This window comes from Channa argus, chromosome 23, assembly GCF_033026475.1.
Source record: "Channa argus isolate prfri chromosome 23, Channa argus male v1.0, whole genome shotgun sequence".
Lineage (NCBI taxonomy): Eukaryota > Metazoa > Chordata > Actinopteri > Anabantiformes > Channidae > Channa > Channa argus.
The window spans coordinates 8546967-8567511 of record NC_090219.1 but is presented as its reverse complement, the minus strand read 5'-3'; the positions used below and the strand labels follow the sequence as shown (position 1 = coordinate 8567511).

At 41.5% G+C, this 20545-nt stretch overlaps 1 protein-coding gene across 6 annotated transcripts in view; it reads right to left on the bottom strand.

Annotated features, from left to right (window-relative positions):
• The window catches only part of LOC137108613 (transcription factor SOX-6-like), a 97268-nt gene that overhangs the window by 58075 nt on the left and 18648 nt on the right, over positions 1 to 20545 (bottom strand). For 5 of the 6 annotated variants that reach the window (XM_067493412.1, XM_067493408.1, XM_067493413.1 and 2 more), the window contains 2 exons: positions 4444 to 4663; positions 1926 to 2136 (listed from right to left, as the gene is read on the bottom strand). In XM_067493412.1, coding sequence (XP_067349513.1) covers positions 1926 to 2136; positions 4444 to 4662 — 430 coding nt within the window. In that variant the 5' untranslated portion in view covers position 4663. Of the gene's footprint in view, positions 1 to 1925; positions 2137 to 4443; positions 4664 to 8610; positions 8735 to 20545 lie in introns of those variants that run through there. The other variant, XM_067493411.1, reaches the window with a different exon arrangement.

Below are 20545 nucleotides of genomic sequence, written 5' to 3'. Positions count from 1 at the left end.
TAGGCAAAAGCCACAAGAGAAAAAAGCACTTAGGCTAAGACTGGAGAAAGATCGTGGTTTTATTAAAAAGCAAATAAACACGTCATGTGTGAAGTGATTGTCACATGTTTCTCAATTGAGCCAGGCCACAATCTTTCTCTAATCTTAAGCCGCTGCTGTGACTATCCAACACCACCATCAAGAAGTTTAATAGCACTGTGGTCAGACGAACTGCAAGGTCAGGTATTTAGGCAGATGAAAAATACTTTCTGGGAACCTTTTCAGTATCAACATCTTAGCAACTTGCATTTTACATTACATATACGCATATCCTTGTTATTATGATTATTTACAGTACTTAGAGAAGGTCCATTCCAAATTATTAAAAGGCAAACAACAGGATGTACACACACTCTAAAAGAAGGAAGGCGCCACGTGATCACAAAGGATCAAGAATAAGAACATTCACAATGACATAATAAAAACTAAACAGGGAGGGAAATCCTGAGAAAACCACAACAACTTGTGCTACTGTGTATTGTGATGGACGGGTCAATGTTGCACGAGAGCAAACAGGAAAATCTGTACTAACTTTGGCCACTGACTCCACTGACTCCACTGAATCTAAGCCGACTCGAGCCTCGTTAGTCGAGTGTGAAAGGAGAAGCTTTTGGAAAAAAAAACTAAAGAAGACACACAGTTAAAATTGTCCCGCAGCATTTCCTTCCCCCTTTGATTTGACAAGAAGGTGTCACAACACTTTTGAACATGCTCATATCCACAGATTCAAGTTTTTCCTTTCAAACCAGCTTCCGTACTGTAGATAAGAGGCAAAGCCACCTTTCAACTAAAGACACCGCACTGTATTAGCCTCCGGGCTCTCACATTTTGGCCCACTTTACTGTATCAATAACAAAGCAAAACCTCTAAATGAGAAAGATCAAGCTTTCCCCTGATATCATCACAATTACTATGTGCACATAACAGTGAAGAGGTGTGTTAGATGATTTTAGATCTGGCTTGCTGTGGGGTGGAAAGGGGCAAGCTGAGGCACGCCGGCAGACTCCACTTTAGAGGATCAGAGGAGAAAGGGAAACCTGTGTTTTCACTGATTTGATATTGTGATCTAACGAGCGAGGGATCTGTCGGCTGTAATTTTAAATGTTCAAAGATCCTCTGGAGAGGATGTGCTCAGAGAGGGAAAACCACAATCCCAGGTTGGGCTGTTCGTGCTCGATGTGTGACTGAAATACAAACAAGCAACAACACTCTGACTCAAAGCTGCTTTCAAAAGCCGCTCGCTCCCTCGGATCCACGGCAAAACTCTCGCTGTCAAAAATCCACAATGTGCCGCATTGTTACGAACTGTTTTTTATTTTGAGGCTGAAATCTGTATCTTTATTTGGCTAAACAAACCTATTCTCTGTCATTGCAGGCGCCACTGTTGCTAAACATTGAGACCAGCACGTTTATTTATTTTTTTCATCAGAGTTATAAATTACTTCAATATCACCAAATCCACATAATCCTACTTTAACACGTGCATTTATCACTTCAGTCATATTTGTTAGCAGGTTGAAGACATATTAATTAATCTAGATTTCAGTGTGCACACGCAGCGACGTGAGATGACATATGAGCAGTGCTCTGGCTCTGCCATCTTTGCTGCAGTTCCAGCGTGAGTTCAGTAATGGATATCAGCTGTAACACTTGAGATGTTTTAAAACAGCTGCACAAGACTTTTCATCTGCAGAAACGGACAAGCAGCTTTCCAAGCATCTACAAAAAGCTGCCACTGGAGAATGAACCACTCTGACACTTATAATACACAGTAAGTTACTTAGGAGTTTTGTGGGATCAGCTAATATTTTTGGAAACGTTACAGGTAGAAGATAAATAAAAAAAAATACATGCACATGCACTTTGATTGACAGACTTTCTCCTACCATCTTGTTCTGTCTTGGTCAGCTCCACGAGTTTCTTCTGTTTCAGTGTGTCCACCACGTCTGCCAGGCTTCCTTTGCGGCGCTCCGGTGTCCCGAAGGCGAGGCCGATCACCGACTCCCCGCGATCCCTGAAACACTCCTCGGGCTTGGGTGGAGAGGTAGAGTTAGTCCTATAGGAGTAGACTGAGCAGCCTTTACTGCTTTCATTGTCCTGGAAGGAGACGGCAAATGGGGGTTCAAGGTTAGAAGTTGTAAAAGATTCTTCTATTATAAATAATCACCAAGTAAAATGCAGGATTTCTTTGTTTTTTTCTTTTTTTACTGATCAGACCTGCTATTTAGATCCCACCCCTCTTACACCTATTTACTGTGTATCCCTTCAAGTAGTCTTTATTATGAAGTATTACAATGAATGGGGAAGCTGCAAAACTTGCTAAGTGAGCAGAAATAATTGGAATTCTCTGACTGGCTGAGAAGGGCAAGCGCTTTTTTTTTTTTTTTTTCCAAGGAATTTGAATGCATAACAGCGCAACAACACAAAGCAGCAAATTACACCACTGGGCCTTTGTGGTTTGCGATGCAAGTGCGATTGTTGTGTCCCACTGCTGTTTGAGGGAAGTTAGAGGCACAAGGACTATTTACCACCATAAGCCCTTCAAGGTGGTCACATTGTCCCATACAACAGACATTTTAGCACAGGTGTTCTAACACCGGGGTTATTTCTAGACACTTTCTCCTCCTCTTACAGAGTGGGGGGGATCTCCAAGAACTTTAGGTGGCTTATGTTTCAAAGACAAGGGGCTTTGGCTAACAGCGGGATCGTAAGACGCCCTTGAAATGGCTCCAGGAAGCTCGGCTGTGCACTTTGTCTTTAAGCGGAAGATGCCTCAGTAATGAGGATTAGGAGATACGGTGTCACTTGTGGATTGTTCAGGTGTGTGTTCCACATTCGCACAACTGTACACAGTGCTGCGCTGGAGTCATACCAGCAGGAAGAGCTGATTATCAGCAGGTCTTATTATAAACCCTAAGGTCACAAAGTGAGGAGTTGCAGCCAGCAGTGACTGATGACCTTGGGATTTTGCAAACTGTCATTGTCCACTAAACTGTGATGTGGTCTCTTGCTAGATGCCATTCCGAGTGCAAAGGCAATGCTTAAACATGAAATCAAGAAAAGAAAAAAATGTGTTTGTCCTTTCAGTTTATCCTGTGTGTTCAGGGCGAATCATTTTGTCCACATGTTGACTTGGCACCGTTTTTACACCGGATGCCCTTCCTGATGCAACCCTCCCCAATTTCTACCGTGCTGGTGACCGGCACTGCGTGGCCGGGGATGGGGATGGGCTCCTGGGGGGTCGGTGTCTCGCCCAGGGAGAATACAGCATGTGATTGTGAACCCTATGAACGGCAGGCAGCCACTCTACCCACTGATCCACTGCCGCCCGTAAAATCAAAACTATAACTAAGCATATGAAAAAATATGTTAAACTTTTGTTGTTTGAATGTATAAGAAATTCTTGTGAAATCTCAAAACATGGCATCCGTTTTATATTAAGATCATTTAAATAAGATTTTTTTTTTTCATGAATGGTTTCAATTTCTCTGTTTCCCAACTTGTTAATCTTCCATCTCAGTCTTTAACATTTCCAGTTGTGCCCATTTTCTGCTGCTGGCTTCATGATACCAATTATTTTTCAACCTTAGTACTAAGTAAGTTTAGCCACAAGCTACACACAAAAACATTGTTTTAAACACTGTCACTGATGCTACTGTATGATGTATAATGATTTAAGTGGGAAATAATCACAAAAACATCATTATATTCAATACTGATCCCCACTGGAATGTGTTGTTGGACAGCTGCTTAGTAAATTTGATGGTGCTACTACAGGAGCTCTAGCAATTTGTCTAAAGACACTGCAGAACCTGGAAATGAACCACTAAAGCTTCAGCCACTTTTAACTTTAGCCTTAAAGGTTTTAAATTATTTTTTAAGGAATTGATGGATTGAACTTGTCTGAAAACGTTGAAAATATTCTGCCACAATACTCAAAACTGAGAAAAACTTTATTCTCCAAACTTTTTTGTTTTCCTAAGAGGCTGAAGTCAAACACGCCTCACCCCCCCACACCCCCCCCCCCACACACACACACACACAGACTGAGGAGAAGAGAAGAACCAAGAGGTATAACTCCCTATCGGAGAACCCTCGCTGGGCTGCCTACAGCACCGCCTGCAGCACAACAGACCAGAAAGAACCGCTGGTGTGTGAGTGTGTGCACAGTGTGCATTTGTGTATACATGCATTTAAGTGTGTGTGTTCAATCATCGTTATACATGAGGATTTGCACAACCTGTGTGCTCCTGCATGTATTTTATGAGTGTTTTATGAGCAGTATGCAACTGTGTACACTGTGTACACACACTAACCACACTGGTTTTATAGATTTGAGTTATAGCAACATATCTCATGATAAGATATGGTGAGTTTCTCAGCCCTGTATAATTCACTTCTCACCATCGCAGCAGGCCCCATGTTGTCCCAGTCAGCATCTGTCCGCTTCTCTCTGATTGGCTGCAGCTCGTCAGCGTGGGGCTGGTCGTGAGAAGATGGCGACGCCATCTCCTGTGGGCCCTCTCGCTCATCACTGGCCCAGGTGGCATTGTCCTGACCCATCGCTTCTGCTTCTTCGGGCGGTGGGTGAAAGGGAGGCGTCGCTTGCATGGAAGACATCATTCTGTGAAGGGAAAAGGGCAGAAGAATTTGAGTTGCTGGTTTCCGCACAGTGATGGCGAAGAGAGGAATGAAGAGCACTGTACTTTTTACAGTCAACATATAATTAAAAATTATTTATATTATATATAATTTAATTAAATTAAATTATACTTTACATTTATTAAAGAAGCCAAATTATAAATAATTTGGGGTTAAAAATTCTACTTTAAAATTTCACGTCTACTAAAATAGTTTTTGAAAATGTACAATATTTTTTCTTATAATGGGCCTTGCTGCAGTAATTCATTCATTTTAGTTCACTGTCACTTTGAGGTCCCCTTCAACCCGAGTCCCCCAGCATGCAGTACTACTACTGCATGCTGGGGGGCCAAGTATGTATGTTTGGGTGTGACTTTGTGGGCCTGTAGGTCCCAAATGGACGTCTGTTTGTTGAGTCAATTTTGGTATTATTGTATTTGTATGGTACTTTAGAGAAATTACTCTACAAATGTTGCAAATATTTGAATGTGTTAATGTCATTTATATGTATGTTTATGATTGTTCATGTTTCTTTCTGTTTTTAGTAAGAACTTGCACATATAGTGAGCACATTACCTTCATATGTGGCCTATAACAATGTGCACATTTTGAATTATTTTTCCTGCTTCCGGTGTTGCAGCTAACTGTGAAACAGTACAATAACCACCAAAAATGTAGAGCGCTCCAATTTTGGTGTGTTAAGTAATTTCAGATTTTCGTCAAACGCTGACTGCCGCTGCAAAGTATGCTTGGAGATTTAAGAATCATGGATTTGAATAGTTTATTGAAAGCCACAACTTTATTTAAAATGCAGAGGCATGAACCCTAATGATATAATCATTGCTCACTCACACACAAACAATTTAAAGTTCATATCATTTGCCAAATGATCGGGTACTGTCCTTCTGAGCAGCTTCTAACAGTTTCAGTACATTCAAGCTAAATCTTCCTCACACACACACACACACACACACACACACACATTATCCACACACTACCATGGGGATAATCTATTAATAATCTATTAATCTACTAAGCAGCACCAAGGCTTCTTATCACTTCAGAGCTGTTGCAAAAGCGAATGCTGTTCTGCTCAGTTTCACTTTCAAATCTCTTTTTCTCTTTTGAATGTAAGCCTCAGGCTGGAGTCATTAGGCTAATACATCATTTACTGTAACAACTTCCCTTTGTTGAACTGTACTTATGAGGACTTTCATTGACCCTGTTTATTACTTCAAGCCTCTTCTCCACCAACCCTCATCTCCCTCAATTCTTCTTTTACATTTACACACAGCCCAGTTTTAAGAAATTTACAAATATTCCACAAATATACACACACTCATAAAAATCTGCAATAGCAAACAGAAGCCCACACAGAATTGCTAACTGATAAATGATTCCAAGATAGAGGGTGTTGAACTGTTATAATTTCTTTTTCACTGTACACACACACACACACACACACACAGTTGTGAAAAAAAAAAACAGATTGTTACTACAGTGTTAATGCTCAGTAAATCTCAGCAGTCTGTCCATCTCTGAAATATGGGGTTCCCTTAAATATAACGCTGAGCCTCATAGCGATGTAGAAGTTCCAAGAAGGACCATATGAATAGGAACAAAGTGCATGAATGCTGTGTGGGACAACTTTGAGAAACCTATTTGTACATGTCCATGTAGTTTTTCCATGTTGCAAGTGATTCTGAGGGTCATAGTCTGCTGTGTGTCTCATCTTTTACAACATGTGTCAGAACAGAGCTTCTAATGACTCTGTCATGCAGGTTAAATCACAGGAGACTCAAGCAGTGTCATAGCATGAAAGCTGAACCTGGCTCAAGCATTAAAAATACACCATCATGACTACATCACCTTCTCCTGTGGAGTTAAAGCAAAACTTTACTGTACTTGCTGTTTGTGGGAAATAAGGACCTTGAATCCTGTTCTACAATCCCCTCACTATGGGATGGTCAAATTAAGAGCAAGGGCTTCATTTTATATTTACAGTTTGCTTTACATGACCAGTTTGTCAGATAAATATGTGTGTGTGTGCATGTGAAAGAGGTTGTCCATCACGACACACGACACTGGTTTGGTTTTGAGAGCTGGCACACTGTTCCAGACCAATATACTCCAAGTCTTGATAATGAAGAACACTTAGACAGATGTAGACGTTCTGGTTTCAGTTTCCAACATTTTTAGGGGAGGGTAATTACTGACTAATGGTCTCATTGCCATTTTTTTACCCTCACCATGTTGCAACACTTGTTAGGCTTGCACAACCCTTGGAAAATTTAAAGGTATAAGTGAAGTCTGGTTGTGCAAGTTTTACCAAGCCAAAGCCAACTTTTTGCTCCAAACTCCACCTATAGCCTGATCTGAGTGATTGGAACAGCTGACAGCCTAAGGTTCAAATAAACCGTTGTTGTACATGTGATTATAAGACCCCAGACAAGCAACTAACAGCGAATCACTAATCCACCATCAACTACTGCAATCCACACTGGAGCGATGAGAGAGGGATCGGGAGCCGGGGAGGGAAAAGACAGAGGGGAGCCTATATTTAGCTGACAATATTGCTGGTGCTGGTGTTTATGAAGGGAAGCTTAAGACTTAGTTTCTTGGAACTGGTGTCTCATATGGCCAGGAATGCCCAGCCTCATAACTCGCTGTTACTGATATGGTTTCATCATACAACAGCACCCGGGTTTTGTTGGTAAGCATGCCACAAGGTCCTCTGCGATTGGCTAGTGCAACAAAACACTATACTTCACGCACCCGTCATCAGACAAAGAAACACATTACCGGTGTTTAGATGACTCTATTGTTTAACCGTAAATGTTAAACTCTCATAATTAATTGCTCTCTACTGAGTTTAGGAGCTACTGGTTTTTTTTAGTCACTGAACCTTTCAGTGTTAGAGTAAAGATGAAGGATTTCTTTTTCAATCATTTTGCTACTGTGGAACCAAATCAGCTGATGTTAACTAAATGTTAAAGATGTGTCTTTGTGCTAAACATATGTGATTGACTAACTCTAAATTAGAATAAAGTGCCAAGAATCATTTATGATAAACACAGTAATAACAAATAAGAGGGGAGCAGCGACCCATTCAGCCCATTCGTGTGTTGTCATCAGCCTGCAGCAGGTTCTGTCTCAACATGAAGTAAAACAGAGAAATGCTGCACCGTGTGTGGGGCTGTCAGCCATGACTACTACTGGGCATCCCTACTTTTGCAGAAAAATAATACAAACATAAGTTTTTCTTATTCATAGTAGAAGTTTAAACAGTCTTCTATCAAATAGTTTAAATCTTCTGAATCAAAGTTCACACTGGGTGGGTCACCTAAAAAAAATGGATGCATGGACAATAGAGTGTATAAGAATAAGCATTTACTTTTCTTCATTTGTGAAACATATTTTAGAGATGCGAGGTCTTTTTTTTTCCCCCTCCTGACTGCAGCTTTTATCCTACTGAGACGCAGGGAGAAATTGAGTGATTACGGCGGAAGGAGCAGCTTTCTCACAATGAGACCAACAAAAGTACGAGTTTGGCTACACGGAGACGCTCTCGGGAAACAGTAATGTGACGGTAATGTTGCACTGATAGCTGAAAAACAAATTCATTTTTCACACACATCGCCTTGAGGCTCTTCAAAAGCCCCTTTCTATTGTCAGACATGTAGAAAAACATCAACTCTTTGCCCTGAGAGCTGCTCTCCTGTCTTAGATAGTTCGTGGAAAGTGATACTGGTGAGATTGCCTGTTTGATAATGAAACAGAGCATGCACTGTTGAACGAGGAGGTTTTTTTCTGCTTTTTATGAGCATGACGTCAGAAACATCGTCCCGCAAGAAAATCCCAACAAATTGCACACTGCATATATCGAACATGGAGAATTACAATGAAGGTATGCTCAATAATGTTACTTACTGCTCTCTTTGATCATTTTGGTTTAAGTTCCTTTCCTTCCTGTGTTGTCTGTGAAAAATCTTACAGCTTTTTGCTCAGAAACACATTCAACAGCCAAACTATTGGTGGGCAGCTAGCTAAGTCCCCTCCTAAAACGTGTACAGTAACTTAGAACGCCTTTGTGAGTGGAAGAAAAACCCGAGTCGGAGTTTGGCAGGAAAGCGTTCAGATCTGGCCTGGAACCTGGCGACTTGGCAGAAACAATCAGGCATTGTGGAGCATGGACGGAGAGGGACCTGTGACAGATGAGAGTGGGAGAGAGAGGGCCCCCTCTTAGAAAAACAGTACACAAAGCGCCATTCACAGCTCAGGTCCCTTCTGCCACTTGTGGAGCGAGAGAAGGTCTCTGACAAAGGCCTTCGACTGAACCAATTGGGTGTAAAATCTCCAGCCATCCCAGCTGGATAGAACTGAGGAAGTGGGACACACTAAAGAGAAAGAGAGACAGTGAATCAGGGGAGGAAGAAAGAAAACTCTGGACTTTCCTTGGAATTCTTGTGTGTGTTGGACAGACATGTTGAGTGAGACCAAAAGGAAAGGTTTAAACTCAAACACAGATTGATGCTCTAGACCACTGGGAAGAGGACGTTATTGGTCCTGTCAATAATGGTGTCTGAGTAAACTACTGTATAACAAATAAGTTTGACTTACTGGTTCAACTTTGACCAATCACACAGTTGGGGTCATAGTTAGCTATTGTTTTCTTTCCCCAAAAAAGTTCGTTTAAAATCTGTATAATAGTTTCATGTTCCACTTCTCATAGCAATTTTCACATAATAACCTGATATAAACTAACTGAGCAAACCTAAATTATTTTCGACTTCCATCCAACCATTATCTGTAACCGCTTATCCTTTCAGTGTCACAAGGGGCTGGGATCTATCCCAGGTGTCATTGGGCGAGAGGCGGTGTCCACCACCAGGTCGATCCATTAAAAAAATATAAAGAAACAATGGACAAATACATAAGAGGCAAAGACATCCTGACTTTTTGTTGGCACTTTACTTCCTCCTAAATGCCCACTTCTATTAAATTAAACTTCTACACAGACGTTGTTCATCCGTCAATGTCTGTGGTTGCACTGGGCAACTCCCAGGTGTAAATGAGCAGCAGGGCGTTGCAAAAATGGAACTGTGTGCTCAGTTACGTTCCCTAGATAAATAAATGAAAAAAGAATCTCTTGGAGAGAATACCGTAGGCTTTGTAGGAGAGCAACTCCCAGCTCCTAAATCTTGTGTCTGTCTTAGATCATCACAGAGTGCTGCAAACAGAGGGCACTGTCACAGGTCAGACATGTGGAATGTGAACACACACACACAGAGAGACACACACACACACACAGCTCTGTTTTCTCCCAGAGATTCCCTCTTCCCGGCTCTGTATTCCAAAACAGAAACATCCAATAGCCGTACCAGTTAATCCCAAACCGGCCCAAGAAAAGCAGTTTTGTTTTCTGAAATTCCAACCAATTAACATGGACTTTACAGCCAGCGGTAGCTCGGAGGCGTCGTAGCAGAGAGAGAGCCGACAAGTAGCTCCTCGCTTAAAAAAAGCAAGAAGGGCTTGTTGCATGCAACTGGGTATTCTCTGACCTTTTCATGACTTAAATGAAACAATAAAGGGAGGTGAGCAGAAGGCGGATGCTGTGGGCATTGGCTGAGGAAGAACAGTTCGTACATCAATCAGTTGTCATAACCAAATCCTTTCGCAAATCTCAGGTAAACACAATTCATTGTGTGATCCTCAGATTGTTACACCGAAAAGCTCCGTGTATTTACCCCGTGATATGACTGTTGACTTCCATTAGACAGTCAGAAAGGGTGGGCAGGGACAACGCTCAGGCAGGCTACAGATTAACTTCTGAGGCAAGAAAAATAGTTTGGAAAAACTTATTTTTCTCTTTTAAATGTGTTCATTTCTGTAAAAAAAAGTTCACCCTCATTCTCCACATTGTATCGCCTCGTTTACACAGTTTTATTGTTATGTTATTCTTAACTTGTAAAGCCTTTATAAAGCACTACCGTGTATAATTAAAATATCTTATTTCTACCGTTATTATGCGTCTAAGCACTGAAATGCTGCCATCACTTAAATTTCTCAGGAAATGAGGAGGTTTCAACTTTCAGTGCAACTTTGAATTCATAGACTATTGGCATCAGTGTGAGTAAGCACAGCTTGTATTGTTGTGGTTGCACCAAGAACAGATAAGTTAGTTAATCTATTAATTTTAAGAAAATGTAGATGATGTTATTGACAGCAGGTGATGATGAAGTGCACGAGAGCTGAAGCTGTTAGTAAATCCATTCAGAAGTGCAGGCTACACATGACCACTAAGAGTTATAGCCATAAAATGTTGCATGTGGTTATTTTAAGGTGGGTAATAGTGTCCATAATGTTGTCTTGTCGCTTGTCCTTTAATGCAAGTATTAATTCTGAGTGAATTTTGGAAAACATCTGAGTATAGAACTTGCACACTGCTCTCCTTGTACCAAAGGGGAAAATGTGGAAATAAATTCACTTTATCCAGTGTACGAATTCAATATTCAAAACATAGACAAACACTGCAATTTAAGGATTTTGTCTCTCATCAGATGGACACCTGGAGGAAACATGGGGTCTTGAGGTCTCCATTAGTTCTGCCGATGGAAAATCTCTATCAAAGCCAATGATGGGAGACTTAAAAAAAAATGATGAATGCGTCGTTTGTACAGCGGGCATAAACACACACCACTACGCTGGGTCTCTGTGTTCAGGCTCTGTATCCCGGTGATTCCAGACCCAAACCGCAGACCCCCAGAAATCCAGAAGTGGCCTTATAAACCAACACCCTCTCTTGTGCTTGTTATTTTTCCTGGCAGGCGAACACACCCCAAGCTAACACAAATACAGTACACATATACATTTATCTACTTCGTGGCAATGATACAGAGTAAACCATTGAAGAAACCATTGAAGACCAATGTCAACAATCGGTGGCTCAAAAGGACTGTTTGTCTGCCTCCTCCCGCCCACAGCAGTTAGAGGACCAGGTCAATGCGAACATTTTGTCTCCTAATCCCCTAAAGTAGACAACATTGTCCAGGTTGTGCGCCATCACACAAGCAGGGAAACTCAACTTATACAACAACGTCTTAGTAGAAACAAACCCTTAAAGCAGCACAAGACATCGACATGTTCGCAGCTTTCTGTTGGCTCTTCGAAACATTTTGCCATTGATGGTGGACAGGAGTCCTGTTGACCCATCTACATCTCCCACCACTCTTACATAAGTGACACCAAGCTGAAGCTCCCGCTAAACCTGGGTGATCCATGCAGCGTTATCCCCCGTCTGCGCTGCATTCACGACATAAAATCCTGGATAGCTGAAAGCCTCCTACAGCTAAACCAGAATAAAACCCAAGATCCTCATTTTGAATTCCAGCACAATTAATACACCCTCTGGACTCTCGTGCTATGACTACTTGCATGCTTTGATATGCTTTGGAGGTGATGCATCCACGGGCCATAACTCGTATCGGATGCATAGACACACTGATGCTGTTCCCAGAGATGGACAGAGAGACAGAGGTTTTCATTCTGTTAAAAGTGATCTAAAGGCCTGTAAACAGATTCAGCCCCATCCATCCCGTGGTCATTTCTGCTCACTCTACGCGTGTCTCATGTCATACACCATCCAGCCTCCATTTCCAGTCACCTGGTCTTCCCCGCCCACTAACACACCTGTTCCCAGTTTCCTCGTTATTTAAATCCACCAGTTCCACCTTGCTGTCAGACTATGTATCATATTCTAACCATAGAGCTCCAGCCTTTATTCTAATCTGTTTAACTTGCCCGCTGCTTGGACTTAGTTTGACCTGGTACTATCGCACCTTGCTGGGTCCTAACTCTTTTATGCATCCTCTTCCTTCTTTAAAATTCTCCACTGTCGCTCTGCTTCCTTTCTCTCTATGACCTTCCCTTTCTCTTCACCCGTTTTCCTGTCTGCTCTATATCAGATTAGAGCACATATAGATTTCTATTTGACAAACGCCTCACAGGAGGTAATGCCCTGTTTACCAATGCAGCACAGACCTGCCAACTGTCCTCTCACTTCAAGCCACTCGCCTTATTATAACACCAGCTACTTTTGACCTCTTTAGGAACAAACTTAATGCCACTGTATTGAGCAAATAAGCTTGTTACACAAGTTTTAAGCCGTGTTGGGCTTTGACCTCTTTATATACTTGACATGCTCTGTAAATGAGGGAAAATCCTATTATCTTAAGAACATAAATGAAACTATGGGTGCCCCTTTTCCCAAAGAAGGATAACACTGGCTGTTCTTGAAATAATTCTGTCATCTATACGAATATATTTGTCCAAAAAAGAACAAGTAGAGGAAGTAACTGGATATTTTTAATCAAGCATTAAATGGAAGCAGATTAATAATTATAGGGACACATTTCAAAAGTATCTTTAGCAGTATATTTTATTTCAGGGTGACATCAACCAAAGAAAGTCACGATAGAAAGCCATGGTAATAGGACAGACGGAGGGACTGCATTAGCCCTGAGGCTAGAATCCGAAGAAGAAAAGTGAGCTTCAGTAAGTCACTAGAGGACTCAAGGGTCTCACCACAGCTGAGAACAATCAGACATCCATGTTTACTGCTCCTCAGTGTTAGTTTACTGCCTTTGTCTGTCTTCACTTTATAATTCAGAGAATGTTGAGTTAAACTTGACATGACAGCACAGAGAGACAAGAGCGCTCTCAAACACCAAAGTGGGGAACAATTACAATAAATGTCAATTCCCAACTTCAATTTATGATTTGGAGACGGATAATAAAAAGCAAAGGCGTCCCAGACCCTTCACATGTTTTTAATCGAACAAACCCACTCCAGTCCTAAAGAGCGACGTATGACACATGGCAGACTGCAAGGCCCAGCAAATGTACACGTTTTATTTAGGCAAATTCAAATGGATCTACTTACAATGCACTTATGAAGAGATTTGAATATTGACGTGCACAAAAGAATTAGACTCAAACAAGGAGCTGTAGAGTGTAACATCTTCTGCAGGAGCAGCCAAACAGGTGGCTTTTAGAGCACCCAGGAGGCGCAAAAGCCTGCTAATCCCAGATTAGGATTGACAAGTCATTTCACTAAATGCCTCCATTGTAATCCCAGTTGCCACTCTGTACTCTGACAATGAGCTTTGTTCGCTATCTGTGAAGGAGCTTTGAGGATTCCCTCAGCTTTGTTTGCTTGCAATATTCAGGGCCATGCTGCTTTTGGTCAGTAAATAAACAACATACTTTTGTTCAATTATTGACCAGGCTGACTGCACAGTGTGTACAGATGGTTGACGAGGGTTTCATTTCCACTCATTTTGTGTCCACTCAGTCTGTGACACACAGCAAACAGGCAGAAAGAGTGAAGATGTATAGAAACGTAATTACATTTTTAACACATCACACACAATAACCAGATGGTTTTACCTGCAGGCGTAACACAAGATGCTGAAAGTTCAGTTGATAAAACGATGTTTGCGTTCACACTAAATCTAAAAATATGTTGCTTTTATCTGAAGGCAATTCTATATTTAATACTACTTCTAATTTTGTTTATCTTAATGCTATTTATTATTATTTTTTATTTATAATTTTTTGTTTTCTTCATCGTGCTGCATGACACATGACCCAGGAGGGGCTGCATCTGGCTACAATAAAGGCAAAGCTCAAAGATAATGACATAAAATAAAGCCACATTTAAGATTGTAACTATTTTATTTCTGCGTCAGTTGTACAGTGAGTCCTCGGTTCTTGTAATATTAAGATAGAACTGAAGATTCTTCTACTCTCAAACATATTATGCACATTATCCAGTGACATTATCCAGAATAAATCACAATTAAACTCAATAATATATTTTTTTTTTTTGGTAAAGAGACGGAGGTCATTTTGAACCAATAGTGAAGCAAGCTGAACTTCTTCTCCTCTCCAGCAGCAGTTGTCTCATTTGGCAGTTGAAGGCATGTCAGTGTCCCCCGGCATGTCGAGCTGTCACAATCCAGACTAATCCTTTCCGCAGTGTGTCCCCTGATCTGACTGAAGCCACATCTTATAGTCTGTATGTGAGAGTCTTTTTAACAGTGTGTGTGTGTATTATGGGAAACATGCTGTGTGACTTGAAGCGGTGATGTCTAAGTCGAGACAGGATGTGTGATACTACGTACGAGCAGCCTGTGTTCAATAAACACATGGTCTGGAATATAAGCACTGTCCACAGTCACAGCCTTCAGTGTAGAGAGGTGTGAGCCCTACATGAGAGTCCCTCTGTTCCACAAAATACATCCATTTTCCTTTAACTGACAACATCGATTATTTATTGTTGGAGGTGAAGAATGGCCTCGCTTCAAACTATGTGGTGTGTTAATCCAGCCAATCACAGCAGCCATTATTAATCAGCGCAGAATATTGACCAGCCTGGATGCATAATAAGGCCGGAGTTGTTCGGTTCAACATGACTAATATCAGCCGTGGAAAGTTTGGCACTTGTGCACCAGGCTGTAAACCTTTCAGTTTAAATCAGCTTCCATTTTCCTGCTCTGTTTCATCAATTAAAATTTACGCAGTAACATTTAAAACTGTGATTCTGGTGAAAGGTTTTTCATTCGTTTTTCTGAAGGGCTGATGTCAACAGGTTTATTACAAGAAATGCTATTATTTCATATTCTAGACGCAATGCGACATAATAGTTTGGAATAAATATGATAGGAAATGTGTAGCGATGGCAACGAAAGACGAAAAAAACAACAAAATCACCACCAGCAGGGGGCCTGGTGACTCAGTATTAGAGGACTGGGTTGGGATGCAAAAGGCTGGGTGTTCGAATCCCACCCCTCTAGGTGGGGCCCCGCCCATCCAGCAAGGGGCCACCTTGGTGCCCGTGCCGAGCCCGGATAAAGTGGCATCCGACGTCAAAACTCATGCCAAATCAACGTGCGGAACACGTTCCGCTGTGGCGACCCCTGAAGGGACAAGCCGAAGGCCGTTGATCTTTGCAAAATCACCACCAGCAGTTCCAGACGCTTTAAATAGGAAACTGGAACAGAACTGTGGACTGGTCCAGCTGTTCTGGTTTTTATCAGATTGAGTATCGTATCCACTCAAACCTCTCGTGAGAGGCACACAAACATGGTGGCTAGAAGGGAGCAGCATTTTTTATAAAGCTGAATTTTTATTTTTTATTTTTTGGTTTTTGCTTTCGGGCCTGATGCTCCACTGGACCTCATGTCTTCTGATCGTCCTCTCTCTCTCTCTCTCTCATGCACCAGGCTTGCAGTTTATAAATCATAATTAGGGGGTTTATTAGATATGGCTGATTTATTAAGACCCTGAGCTTGTCTCTGGGCCTGTCAGCCATATATCAGCTGGAAGATCTCATTCATAGTTAAGAAACATGCTGTTTACTATATGGCAAAGAGGGTCACATCCCAGTCAACATTAATTATTGAGTAAAACTCCACAGGTTAAACTGATAGTATCCAAATGATAAATCATTTGCATTTTTAGATTTTGTTTTTCTGCAGTAATGAATGCGCACAGCAGTTTTCATTGCATATCTAAAGGTGTATCTGTCAATAATGACAAACTGGCAACAACATCAAACATTTATATCTAGTATCAGTGAGTGATGTAGCACTGGAAAAGGAGCCAAGCATTTTGGAGCCTTATCCAAAGGCTTCAGCAAACACACGCTGGAGCAGCTTGCCCTCTTGAGCACGCACACAATAAATTTGGCCTGCGTTCAAATCATAGTCATTCAAGTTTCCAAGTCAGATAATCCAGCATTGTTCCCGCTGCAAAGCAAAGTGCGCTTATCACGCTGCGTATCAGCTATTGCCAACAATCACCTGTAAACACAGGAGCCAGATAAAGTTGTGCATATACTGTTTCGTTTCAAAAAGTAATGTTGTCATAATGTGCCATAGGTGTAAGAATTCATCAGCATCTGACCTGCTATTCCTGTTCTGCCAAAACTGAAGGACTGAGTCCAATAAATTACATTAACATCAGAAACGCACAGCAAAAACATTCTGACACTGCAATGAACAGCTTTTGATTTTCCAAAATGGCCCTTCGTGAACTGGGCCTCGATCCAAAATAATTTCTCTCTCCCTCTCTCTCTGCAGCACACCAGCGTGCCTGCACATCCCCTGGCACCTTAAGGGCCAGATCATTGAACCTCAAGGGAACTATAGACATAGTTCTGGATTAGTTACAGCTTGAACAGGTGAGCTCCAACTTGTCCAGGCCTATTAATAGGGAGCACAAAATCCTATTGTTATGAATAGAGACGGGTTTACAGTCGGAGAGATAGAAAGAAGAGAGGGAGAGTCTTGGCTCGGTCAAAACCTTTCCTGTTCTTAATCTAGACACTGATCTGCGCAGAGGAGGGATCACTTAAGCCTAATGATACACTGTATACAGGCCTGTAAAGGAAAATAAAGAGGTTAACTACTAAAATATGTAGGTTTTTAACATTAACAATAGATAACAGGAGCAGCAACTTTAATAATCTAATAAAATTTTAGAACAGAAACTCTAGGATCATTTAAAAATCAACAACATGTGTGACTTGAAGAGTTATGATTTTAACCCTCTGCAAACAACTGGGACTGACATGAAGGCAGCAGCACCTACAGTGATAATTCTTTTTCATTCTCAGTTAATTTGAAAATTGCGGTCAGTGGTTCGATCCCTGGTCCCGGCTATATGTCGAAGTGCCTCTGGGCAACACACTGAACCCCCAACAGCCCATTCCCCTTTCCCCAGCTGTGCAGTGCCGGTCCAAGCCCGGTAGAAATTGGGGAGGGTTGCGTCAGGAAGGGCATCCGGCATAAAAACTGTGCCAAATCAATATGCGGACAGTGATCCGCTGTGATCCGCCGAACCTGAACTCACGGGATAAACCGAAAGGACAAAAACAAAACAAAAAAAGCTGTAAAGCTGGGACTTGTGTATTGTGTGGAATGAATCCGAACAGCAGTTACAGTAATGGTGATTAAACATCTCAGGCACGAGCATGTCTCTCACACACACACACACACACACACACACATTCCGCTGGCTGACTCCTGGTACATGACTAATTGAGGGTGACAGAGAACAAAAGGAGAAGATTATGGGATTGAGTGAGTGACACACTGCCACAGGTCTGGCATAGGTTTCGTCTCTAACTGTGATTATAGAAGGCCAGGTGTCACCACAGGTCCAGAGCCAAGCCTCTACACCCTGCTGGGCTGCTCGTTCCCAGCCCATCGACGTGTTTCGCCACTCGCGTCAGCAACGCAAATTTAATGGACAAAAACAGATGATGTCCCACTTGATGTCCCAAGAGGCCTTTGGCCAAGTCTCTTTCTTTCCTTGGAAAAGACCTCTGTCCCCCTTAAAAGACAACATTTAAGATTAGGGACAATTTCACTATTAATTTCACCTTTCATCTGAGGTCAGGTCGTTCCTGGCCCTGGTTACTTCAGCTGCAGCTTGGTCAGCTGGAGAAGATGTCTCTTATGAATTAAAAATTCAATAATAAAGAGGAACTGAGTGGCGTTTAGTGTATTTTAGCATGTTTATGTTTAGTCAGGCCTTTAGACGTCTGATCAACGGGTGACCTCTGCCCCAGCGACACAGCTGGTAAAACCTGTAACAGCAGAGTTCAGAAGAAAGATCTGATACAAATCTAAAACACTGGCCTGTCAAACAACAGCGAGCAAAGTTAGTTTCGTTCTAAGCTCTTCGGTTATTTTTACAGAGCGCTGGTTGAACTAAGCTCCTAATCTGTACCCACGCCAGATTAAATTATTTAAAAAAACAACAGCTGTAATTAACAATGTGCACGTCTGAGTAGGCTGCATGACGTTTTGGCAGTTTTTTACAATCAGCATTTTTATTTTTTTTAACATGAATAGAGAAAAGAATGGAAAGGAAAAAGAGTCAGACTGACTAAGGACCAGTGAAAGACTGGAATCTGCTGTAAAATAACTGATAAAGACACACCGACTATTGTGACTATTGTGTTCAGAAAGAACACAATAGCTGTATCAGAAATCTGGACATGTTGCCCTGAGGGCAGGCGGTGAGTCGGAAAGGCAAGAAGCTACATGCGGTTACATGTTAAGGTCGGCCATTGCTAACACCATAGTGGTTTTAATTCAGTTCTGTATATAATAATGTAACATTTTAAACATTTGTTATTAATAACAAAAGCAATTAGACTATTAGACCTGTGAGGTACCAGGTGACCATTACATTAACTCATTTATATTTTACTAATTGATTCCTGTTTAAATATGATGAGACATGAATGAGCGCGGTGGTAATGGACAAACTAGTTACAACAGTTTCAATATGACTTGTCAAACTGGGCCACACAGCATGATGTGTTGCTATACTTTAACAGCTTATGATGCAAATAAAGTTGCATGGCATTGTAAAATCGGGTTTAGGTATCTTATTTCATAGCCTTGTTTTGAAAGGCCAAGTGTTGTTTTAATGCTTCACGTTGGATTGGGAATTAAATATCGAGGAAATGATTCTAACCCTGTTCTAAAAGACTAATATCCGTAAAGCAAAAGTAATCCATTGTATGAATTACTGACACATTGTGTCATTCCTTTCAGTTGTCCAACCTCTTTATCAGCTTGGCCTCTAATTGCTTGATGGCCCGGTTGATTCTGAAGTTAACTAGGAGCGATGTCATCCCTCTGCTCTCGCTACAATGGGCCTCATTGGATTAAGTTCGAGCAGGCTTTGTTAAAAGCTGGTGCAAATCTAATCAAGAAAGAGACTTCAATTATGCTAGCATGTACTTAAATGATCAGACCCCTAAAAATGGTGGTGGGGGTGGGGTGCTGGGCAGTGTAGGAATGCAATCAGCAGCCATTTAGGCCAGTTAATTTTGGCTGATGGCGGCTTTAAAATGAGCTGCGCCATTTTTTCTATAATGAGGAGACTGTAATTATGGGGATGCGACGTTGTCGGTGTTTTTTTGCGAGTTGAATTCAGGGTCAGTTAAATACTGTTCACAAATAGGAAACTGCGTCAACTCTCCTTGAAACAGTACCCGGGCCTCACTTCTTTGCGTGTACACGGGGACCAGAACACTCAAACAAAACCTCTCCGCTGTTAATGAAGTGGTGAACAAAGTCCAACAGCTGAGAATAAGCATTTATCCAGCTTCAGAGGGCTGAGGAGGACACTGTTTGGAGAGAATAATGTGCTGGATCACTGTGATCCAAGGACCAGGTGGCGTCCCCTGTATCTCAGAGCACGACAGCTGAGATTGACCCTGACCCTTGACTCCCATGACCCTCCAAAGAGAGTTAAAACAGGAGGCAATTATCCTGAATGTAAGTGAGTCTATTGGCATTCCTCAACAGGGGGTCTGAAGTCCAAGTCGATAACAGTTGTCACCAAAGAAAAGAGGAAAAAAGCTTGAGCACATACACGTGGAAAGACCATGAGTGTGGCTGGATACACAACGTCAAAACACGAGTGTGTGCACTTGCAGATACACACATGCTGGATTTCTGTCCAGCTGTTTCATGGCCAATTGTGAAAGCAGGATGGAAATGTTTCTAAGAATCACATGCAACCTTTTACATTTTTTTTTTAATCTATGAAGAAAGTCTTAAATAGCCGAGTGTGTTCATTTCACACAGTCACAAAGTTTTTTTGGATGAGTTCCAGACCGACAGAAGGACACAGATACTGATAAGTGCTGCAAAATGCATCACAATTACAGTTTTTCCATTTACGTTTATTTTTTCACTTTACTTTTATAAAACGCAGACAAAAACAAAATTGCTCGTTTGTAGTCATTTAACACAGTTACACAAAATAGCAACTCAAC